This window comes from Eleutherodactylus coqui, chromosome 2, assembly GCF_035609145.1.
Source record: "Eleutherodactylus coqui strain aEleCoq1 chromosome 2, aEleCoq1.hap1, whole genome shotgun sequence".
NCBI lineage: Eukaryota > Metazoa > Chordata > Amphibia > Anura > Eleutherodactylidae > Eleutherodactylus > Eleutherodactylus coqui.
Window position 1 is genome coordinate 128,304,668 of NC_089838.1, and position 10,677 is coordinate 128,315,344.

The 10,677-nt window shown below is 41.1% G+C and overlaps 1 protein-coding gene across 4 annotated transcripts in view; it reads right to left on the bottom strand.

Moving 5' to 3' along the window:
- The window catches only part of POC1B (POC1 centriolar protein B), a 64,300-nt gene that overhangs the window by 44,271 nt on the left and 9,352 nt on the right, over positions 1–10,677 (bottom strand). For all 4 annotated transcript variants that reach the window (XM_066591501.1, XM_066591499.1, XM_066591502.1 and 1 more), the window contains exons 4-7: positions 8,208–8,387; positions 5,779–5,886; positions 2,832–2,947; positions 165–298 (exon numbers count right to left, since the gene is read on the bottom strand). In XM_066591501.1, coding sequence (XP_066447598.1) covers positions 165–298; positions 2,832–2,947; positions 5,779–5,886; positions 8,208–8,387 — 538 coding nt within the window. The remainder of the gene's footprint in view (positions 1–164; positions 299–2,831; positions 2,948–5,778; positions 5,887–8,207; positions 8,388–10,677) is intronic.

Below are 10,677 nucleotides of genomic sequence, written 5' to 3' on the forward strand. Positions count from 1 at the left end.
AGGAAACCAATGATTTACCATAGTTTCCTTCCTGCTTTTTTACTAATGCATCAGGCAAAAATCTTGCAATTTTTCTCTCCCGTGTGTAATAACCCTTAAAGTAACAACAAATACATCTTCCTACCACAAATGTCCATGGCTAGTTATGAAAGATGATCTGGTACCTGGTGGCCATGAAGGGTGTAGAGTAGTCTTCCCTCCAGCAGGTCCAACACCTTCACAGTACCATCACTAGAAGCAGACAGGAGGAAGTTCCCAGTTGGGTGGAATGACAAACAGTTAACACCGGCACTGTGGACTGAGAAACATTTACACGGTTACGTTCTGGAAACATTAGCTTCTTTTCCTCAGAGTTGCCAACCTGACTTTTACATTTTTCTGGACAAATTAACCAAAAATCATGTACAAAAACAACATTTATGCAACATGTTGGAAAATGATAATAACTGATACAGATTATTAGCGATACATATCTATAGACCAGATTCAGATATGAACTCATTACCAGCATTTACTGTGAGCTGTAATACGTTGCTAATTACAGTCCTAATAACCTGCTCAAGTATCACCGGCATGAAAAAAAAATGATCTAAATAAAAATCATGGGCACATCTATTTTTTTTTCATGGACACTGAAAAAAAGAGCCTTATATTTCCTGACTGTCCAGGAAGTTCTGGATATTGGCAAAGGAAAAGGATACTTCTATAACCCTAAAAAAGTACAACTGATAAATATTTTTGGCAAATCCAGACCTTCAGTATAAAACAAGTCTTTTGTGGGGCTGTGAACTCTGTCTAGAGTCCTATGATGCCTATAAGTGTTCCAAAAGGAAGCCTCTCTCTTCCATGTGATATACCTGCTGTGTACATCTGTGCAGTAGTTTCTGAGAAACTTGACTTCTATCAATAGCAGCACATGCATAAAAGACTACTTAAAGTAGTCCCAGAGGTTCATGAGCTGCAGGCTAGCTACACCCTCCCCACCTTACAGCCATTCATTGAGAGATCTCGCTCTATTCACAGGGATAAGCAATCATTGGCTGGAGGGAGAGGAGAGTGTGGCTAGCATACAGCTCATGAATATCCAGGGCTAGTTCTAGGTCTGGCTGCTGCTAATAAAAAGCAAGTTTCTCCCAAACTACTGCACAGATACACACAGCATATATATCACTGTAATCTGTGTGACAGACACTACTTAATGGTGGTCTCAGTGATGGCTGCAAAAACATGTCGACAGTCTAAAGCACTAATGAAAACATGGTAAGTTTTTGAGACAAACTGAACTTTGACACAGACAAGATTTTTCAGTAGAATAGCTGTAGACCAAAGAAAAATAATCCAGAGCCAAAAGAGTATGGCTTACAGGTCTATTGACTTGGATTCAAGTATCTTAGATGACGCAGGAGTCGCAACTCGGAAACAAAGAGGATATTTCTCCACCTCACCCACTTGCTAAGCAGCGGTCATCAGCTGTATGCCCCCCCTCCTTTTCTCTCCAACATGGAAGTTCCATGTGAGAAGTCACACACAGACAAGCATTCTGTGTCCAGATGGCTTAGGGCTCCACAAAGTGGTATTGCAGGGCACATGTGTATCTAATATATAGCAATGCTGTAGGTACTGAAAGAAAAGGATTTTGAGACAACTCATATTCTGTCCGTAGTTGCTCAGAGCTTTTAAGAACTCCTGTGTTATTTCTGCCTAAATGGGTTGAAAATCCTGTGCGGAGTATTTTCAAAATATATCTCAATAGGGGTTAGAGTTTGGGTGCATCTCTAGGAAACAATTAAATCTAGTCTGTGCTCATAAGTCCTAATGGGCAGTGGGTGGGTGTAATCTTCCCAGCAGCTCTGCAGTCCTTCTAGAGGTCTCTGCTGTCAACCGCTGTGGGGGATTTTACCAAGTCATCCAAGCATATCGCTCATTAAGTGTGGCTTCATCAGGGGTGTTTGGCTTAGGTGGTCTTCACTACTTGCATACAAATAAAACTTGTTGGGATAATTATGAATAGGAGTAGAGAGGCAGACATAAGACAGGTGTACCTGATGGAGTCATGCTAGTAGACTGTATGTGTGGGGAGATTTATTCACCGTGGCAATACCGTCCTATGAACCAAAATCTTGTCACCGAAAGGACTACTAAATATAAAATTTAACTTTTATTGATTCTTTATAAAAAATGGCGCGTGTATATACATATCTCCTATATGTGACCTAGGTCACACAATGATTAAAAAGGTATAGAGAGGTGATTCGGTTATCTGATGTTTTTTCAAACCACCTATCCAATACAGACTAGGTATGATTATTGCTAATATGTCTGGGGAGAGATATAGCTCCCCATCTTGCTCACACACATCTATTGGTAATATTTTCCCACTGTCTTAGTTTGAGGAGAATTACATGCCATTTGTGTGATCATAATTCAAAAGCATTTATTTCTGTTAGAGATAGATTTTGGGTCTGCACCACTTAGGTACATTTTTTGAAAAAAGGTTTTTAAGCAAACGTTCTGTCTGTCCTGCTTGAACATACTGTCCAAACTGCAGGCATCATGTTAGAGCAGGAGGAGCTGAGCAGATTGAATAAAATACAAGTTATACTGAATCTTTCCCCATAAACTACATATCAATCTGCTCAGCTCCTCCTGCTCTATAACATCATGCCTGCAGTTTGGACAGCGTGTTCTAGTTGACAGACTCCCTTTAAGCTGGACTGTAATGCACAATTTGTATCTCTTTTTGTCAGTGTTTTTCTTGACTGCTCATTTTAATTTGCTGCAGTCTTACGTTCAATCAGGTGCTGAGGTTACATACAATAAAAGAGGGTTACCTTGATATTGCTGCAGTAGTTTGTTCATACGAATATCCCAGACTTTCACTGTACTGTTAGAACCTGCAGAGGCTACACACGTTCCTGATGGATTAAAGCTCACATAATTGGAATGCCTGGAACAATTGTAAGATTTTTTACATTTAGGAATAGGTATACTACACACACACACATATATATATATATATATATATATATATATATATATATATATATATATATATATATATATATATATATATATATATATATATATATACACACACACACACACACACACACATACACGACACGGGTGTTTATATAGGAAATGCCATGGCAGCCGGTTGTCTACTGAAAGTCCCCAAGGTTGCCATTGCAGATTGCCTATCCAGTCATGCCTGTAGAATGGCTTGATAGATTGCCTGTCAGATCAGTGTCTTAACAAGATTTACATGGTACCTTCAAAAAATACAACTCCGCTCTCAAAAAACAAGCCCTCAGACATCTACGTCGATAGATGCATAAAAGTTATGATTTTTTGATAGTGGGGAGGTAAAAATGAAAGCGAAAAAAAAGGGAATAAAAGACTGCAAAAAAATCATTTCACTGGACATCCACTTTGGTGGGGTTATCAGTTATATTTTTTATCAGAAAAAGGCTTCCCATGCTCCAAAATAATTAGACAGCCTATACTCCCCTGCTCCGGTTCCCCACAGTGGCAAATCTATTCACTCCACCGGGTCTGTGTTTTCAAGCTACTGTAAACCTGTTGATGGGACGTCACATGCTGCTGCAGTCAATTACAGAACTTAGTGGTCAACCACAGAGCCCAGTCATTGGCTGAAGCAGCCTGTGTCCTTGGCAGTGAATGGAGGTGGCATGCTGGAGCTAGCCCGGAGAGGAGAGTATTGTCTACATTATTAGATTTGGTTTTGGGCAGCCTATTCTTAACAAAAATAACTGCAACATAAAAAAACCCCTTTAGGTTTAAGCTAGAGAAGCATTGAAGAACATTACCTAGACCAACCTTTTAACTATCGCCCACATATGTCTTTTGATGGTGGCCGTTAAGGGGTTTTATTCTGCCGCGATGTCGAAAGACCAAGCCAAGCGCAGGTCTTCCCGTTGCTTGGCTATCAGATGACAGCTGGGTGCTTGCTCTAATAACTGAGGACCGGAGAAACATCAGATCGCTGGTGTTTAACCCTTTACAAGCTGCGGTCAGTGCAAACGTGGCACGTAAAAGGCTGACAAAGGGAGGGGGCTCCATCGGTCACCCATTGGACCCAGACTATATCCTTCAAGTCTGCCAGCTATGGTGGCCAATGAGGATCAGCCTCTGGCTGACCTTATAGGCTAATGCATTACTGTACTAAAGTATAGTAGTGTATTAGCAGAATGAGAAAAGATGTTGCAAATCAAAGCCCTCTGGTGGGCAAAAATAAAAAGTTAAAGATTAAATGTAAAAAAAAATTAAAATTTTATTAGTAAAAAAAAAAATTAAATGGTCAAAACCACAGCATTCCCCCTTTACTATGTTAAAAAACAAATAAACAAAAAAAAACAAAAAACACGTGCTATCGCTGCATTCGTACTGACTTAGGGTAGCACATGTTATGAAAAAAAAACATGGCCAAAATAGCTAATTTTACCTATCTAGCCAAAAAAACTAAATAGAAAGTGATCAAAACTTTGCATGGATCAACAAATGGTACTATTAAAAAGTACAACTCATCCCAAAAAACCAAACAAACAAAAAACAAAACTAAAAACCCTTCACAGCACCGTTGACAAAAAGAAAGAATAAATGTTAGAGGTATTTGAATGCAGCAATTAAAAAAATATACATACATTTTTTTTGTTTAAAGTGTAAAAAAGTTGCAAGAAAAAAAAAAAACAACCTATATAAATTTGGTATTTAAATAATCATACTGGCCTGTAAAATTAATTTAACATATCTATGCTGCACAGTGAACGCCATTCAAAATTTTAAAAAAATGCCAGAATTGCAGATTTTGCTGATCTTGCCTCTTAAAAAAAATGAATAAAAAAAAGCAGTGAAAATGTTATATGTTCCCAAAAATTGGATAAAAGATGACGAGAGCTCATCCCGTAATACAAATGTTTTTAGTGTACAAAAATAGCAAAACAAACTATATAAACCTTGTATCCCTGGAATCGTCCTGACCCAGAGAACAATATTATCGCGTTATTTATTTTGCACACTGAACACTGTAATAATGAAGTCCAAAACAAAAAATGCCAGAATCTCTTTTTTTCCTCAATCCAACTGAAAAAAAATAATGAAAATTACATAGTACATTATATGCAAGCAAAAAGGAGGAAATGTAAAAAAAAAAAAAAAAAAAAAAAAAAAAAAAAACTTGCCCTGCAAAAAACAACCCCTTATATGGCCAAGTCAATGGAAAAATGTAAAAAAAAAAAAAAAAGTTATGCCTCCTGGAGTGCAACAATAAAAGAAAATGAAAAAATGAGTCGGTCATTAAAGTGCAAACAGGCTGCGTCACTAAGGGGTTAAAAGACTAAACCAAATCTACTATAACTTTGTTTTGAAATTGAAGGAGTCTTGTAATTGGTTCTCTCAGCTCAGTCTTTCAGCACACCTCCATACACTGCAAACAAGCAGTCATTCATAGGTAAACAACTGCCTGTTTATTACGGGACGATGGGCGAGCTAAAAACCCAAGCAACTCCAAAAAGTGAGCAATTTCTCGCTCAGTACCATGTTGGTACTGGAAAGGGAGGGGGGCTTGGGACCCCCATTCAATTGATAGGTGGAGGTCACAGCAAATCTGACATTTGCCAACTATCCTATTATTAAGGTTCCAGTGTTTGTAAATACACAACAAGTTACAAAAGTTTGCATTTAGTGGAAACCAAGCAATGCCATACCGGCTGGTAACAAAAGCTATCTGATGGCCACTTGCCTATAATTAATAATTACCCTTTGTAGTCCATGAAGGTGTTAATGCAAACTCTGTTAGCTGTGTCCCAGATTCGAATAGCCTTATCGTCACTGCATGAAGCGATTAGTCTTCCATCTGGGGAGAATCTGTAATGAAGAAAGATTATAGAACCCCAGGGAGAATGCGGATGAATGAGAGGACTTAAAAATTATCTAAATAGCCAACAAAGAAGGAAATGAGTGTCAAAGCATTGACATCGAACAGCAGGAAACTAGTGCTAATACCATACGTATGAACAGAAGGATGTCAAAGCTGGGCGACAGCAATGGACATTACAGGCTAGGGACTAACTACACAAGGAAATATAGACTTTCAGAATCTAATAAGTAGGAGGCTGCCTACCCACTAGCGATTTTCTTTTCTTGCGCTGCGAGAGCAAGTGAAAACACACGCCTTCCAATGCAAAGAAAACTATGCAATATCGCCAAATGCTTTCAATTGGGCGGGCAGCAGCAGCACCAGCCCCATTGAGAACATAGGGAGTATATGAGGACTTCTGCCACAGCTGTGACAATGAATGGCTGTGCGCTGCCTGCGAGAGAGCCAGGAGTGAGGAGGAGCCAGCTGGAGGACGCGCCTGAGCAGTGGAGAGGGGAGTGAGTGTGTGTATATAAAAATTATTTATTCCCCCCCCCCCCCCCCAGCTAGGGATGATTTTCAGGGAATGGCTTATATTTCAAGCCCTTCCCCGAAAATCATCGCTGCGGGGGTTGCCTGCAACCCACTGCTTTCAATGGGGCTGCAGCAGTGCTGACCCTATTGAAAGCAATGGGATAGCATCCTGGACCTCTGCCACAGCTGTAGCAGAATTCTCTGATGTACTCCCTATGTTTTCAACGGGGCTGGCGCTACTGCCGCTGGTCCCATTGAAAACAGAGTGATATTGCAGATTTTTTTCTCTGCGCTGTGAGGCTGCAGTGAAAAAACGCAAATTAGTAAGAAACCATGGAAAATCATTGGTTCCATAATCATTTCTCTCGCATTGCAGGAAACAATATTGCTAGTGAGTAGGCACCTTTAGAGGGAGTTATAAAAATGATTCGATTAGTTATCAGTGGTTGACGTTACATGTCAGAAGGCTGTAACAGTTTTTGGAAAGTTCAGCTTTTCACGGGCACGTTAATAAACCTACAAATCCTTAACCATCATGGGTTTCCCATATACAATAACAAAACAATCTATATACACACGAGACACACAAAACATGAATTTGTTTTACAACTTTGTTAAGGGGTTGTCCCACAAAGAATGTTTTTGCCTAAATCCAGCCCATAATAATTTAATAATTGTAAATACAAAAAAAGTTTAGCACCAGATGTTTCAGGACTAATGTTAGAAGAATGCTACCGGCTGTTTCTATTCTGTGCCCTCAGCTGGGTCACACATACTCAGTCTTGCTCCTCTGCATACACGGAGGGATCCCTGCTGTGGCGAGTGGCTGCCTCTGAAGTTGCGTCGTCTCCTCTGCATTGAGGCAATGCGGTCTAACTCGCTCTCCTATCACTTGCTCAGTATTTCTTCTGACAAGCAGAGAAAACGCTGGAGCTTCAGAAGCAGCCAGATCAACACACTAGCCAGTTGCAACAGGGACTAATGATTAGTCTGACTACTAGGGATGAGCGAGCGTACTCGGAAAAGCACTACTCGCTCGAGTAATTTGCTTTATCCGAGTATTGCTGTGCTCGTCCCTGAAGATTCGGGTGCCGGCACGGAGCGGGGAGCTGCAGGGGAGAGCGGGGAGGAACGGAGGGGAGATCTTTCTCTCCCTCTCTCCCGCCCGCTCTCCCCTGCTCCCCGCTGCGTCTCACCTGTCAGCTGCGGCGGCACCCGAATCTTCAGGGACGAGCACAGCGATACTCGGATAAAGCACATTACTCGAGCGAGTAGTGCTTTTCCGAGTATGCTCGCTCATCTCTACTGACTACCAATGTAATGAAGAATATTTCAGATGGCATGCTATGACTTGCCACTAGTGTTTGGGAGCATCAACAGCTGTAAAGTTTCAAGGCGCTTAAGTGTGCCTTGTGTGCAACTGGAAAATCCTTAAAGACTAGTAAGAAAGCAGCTTACTGGTGGTCAACAGCTAGTAACTTGCTAAGAAATCCGCAGTTCAAGATATTACAATTGGCTCTGTTCACACCGATGTCCTGGCTTGTTTCATCTTATATACAGCTTTACGTTTTTCCGCATGTTGAGTCTAAAATAAGCTGAAGGAGTCGTTACATTCCCCTTTATGAATTGTAACATGTGAAGGTGCCGCACTAATCCCGTAATGATGGCCTATTCTATATGCCCCATTAATGTTGAAAAGGATTCTGCATTTAAGATAAGAAGAGACAAAAGAGCTTTTGAGGCCTTTTCTGACGGAGCGTGAACAAGCTGAACTTCAGGGACTGTAACGACATACCTTGCACAACGAACCCAGTTTGTATGTTGGGTGAGTGAGAAAAGAAAGCGCTGATGACGGACGCTCCATGCTTTAACGGACTTGTCATCAGATGCGGTAATAATGCTCTGGCCGTTAGCTGAAAAGTCAACACTCCGTATTGAAGCTGTGTGAGCCTTAAATATGACCGACTCCCCTTTGCTGAAAGAATCAAACTAGAATTAATTACACTCGTGCATATGTAATAAGTCAGACCGCAAGAACAAACAGCTAGACAAAGATATTTTAGCACGCAACATGCTTTACTTAATTTCTCTTCTCTAACACTTAAAGGGGTTGTCTCGCGGCAGCAAGTGGGGTCATACACTTCTGTATGGCCATATTAATGCACTTTGTAATATACATCGTGCATTAAATATGAGCCATACAGAAGTTATTCACTTACCTGCTCCGTTGCTGGCGTCCCCGTCACCATGGATCCGTCTAATTCTGATGTCTTCTGGCGTTTTTAGACGCGGTTGTGCTGTGCGGTCTTCTGCCTGGTGAATGGGGCCGCTCGTGCCGGAGAGCTGGTCACCGTGTCATCGTAGCTCCGCCCCGTCACGTGTGCCGATTCCAGCCAATCAGGAGGCTGGAATCGGCAATGGAACGCACAGAGCCCATGGTGCACCATGGGAGAAGACCCGCGGTGCACCATGGGAGAAAACCGCAGTGCATTCCTGGGAACGGACCGGCGGCCATCTTAGGGAGAAGATTTTTATAACTCCATATTTCGTCGGATCGGTGAGTAGCAAGCGGTTTAAAAACCGCTTCAAATTGCTATTTTATGCCAGGGGGTGACAGGGGGAATGGGGTAAGGTACAATGTTGATGTTTGCCGCGAGACAACCCCTTTAAAGGGCGTTGTCCAAGACACAAAGTAACAAAAACCCAGACAGCTGGAAAAAAAAAAAAAAAAAGGAGGGGGGGGGGGGGGGAGGGTTGCGTAGAACCTATATTCACCTTTACAATATGCCCCATCTCCCCATTCACAGTCCAATGCTGCGTTTCTGGTTCCGGCCTCTATGATGTTGCATGAACCACTTCAGACTGGACAGCCGCTGCTGGACCAGGTGTAGGCAAGGGGTATGGGACATTCAAGAGTTGAGTAGTTTTCTTTTATAATTTTTTTTTACCATTATCAGCTTCCTGTAATTTTTTTTTTTAAATCTCAGACAACCCATTTATAGAGTTTAGACAGAACTTTTATATTGATAACCTACATTTAGGATAGGTCAGCAATTTCCGATTTGTTGGCGGGGTTTGGCTGGGAGTTGGACCTACATCAATCTAATATTCATGACCTAGTCTAAAGATAAATCATCAATATGAAAGTTCTAGAATATCCATTGGAGGTGACAAATGGATGGACTTACCAGGCTTACATTCTGAACTACTGAAAGGGAAACCGATACAATTGTAAGTAAAAGCTAAATGAAACCTTTGGAAGTGTTCCCAGAACACAGGAAAACACACTTTGTTCCCGTGGGCACCATAAAAAAGGCACTGCAATTAGAAGACTAAAAAAGCGCTTAAACACTGCTGAAACATATTTAGAATACTGCATGCATAATATATACACATACATACCCACTAGCTGATATACCGGGCTTCGCCAGAGTTAATTTGATACAAGCGTTTACCTGTTCGCATGTAAAATTTTATGAATTTGTGGTTACTTCAGAGGAACCGAGGAATAAAATATGTATACACATAGAGGAGCGTTAGATTCTACTTAGGCTGCATGTACCAATGTCCCTTTGCAGAATGTGCCATCCTTCCCACTCTCCTCACTTTTTACCCTTACAAGTTAATGCTTCCGTGTGCAACCTGCAGTGTAGGGGTAAATTTGAATAAAAGGGGCAAGGTAGATTCTCCCCAGTGTGTGTGTATGTATGTATGTATATATAATTTTACACACACACACACGGGAGGGGAGGTGGTTGGGGTGTCCCTTTACTTTTCCTATTTATGACCTAAAAAATGGTCGTGCCAAATTTCACGTTTGTATGACACCAAGAAGTTGGAGATTTAGTGACGAGTCAGTCAGGGCTTTCACCTTTATACATATAGATAAAACACCAGTGAATACACCACCTTACTAAAGGATGAGTTTTCTACAGTGCAGTTTTTGGAATAGTGCCATTGCCGTTATCAATGCATTTTTTTAAAATCAAAAGCCAAAAGTGAATTCAAAAAGATATGGGAAATCTAAAAGGAAGGGCTTGTACTTCTCTTCCCTCTTCTGGCTCTAGCTGAAATAACTGCATCAAAAATGGTAAGTGGCTTTAAAATAATAAGGCAATTTTAAGGCAATCCCACAAACAAAGAAACATACACAAGGCATACCTAGGCTTTAACAGCATCCCTCATACAAGGCTGCTACACACACTACGTCCAACGGTCCTCGCATTCCTGCAGAACACTATGTAGCAGCGGACAACGCTACATCT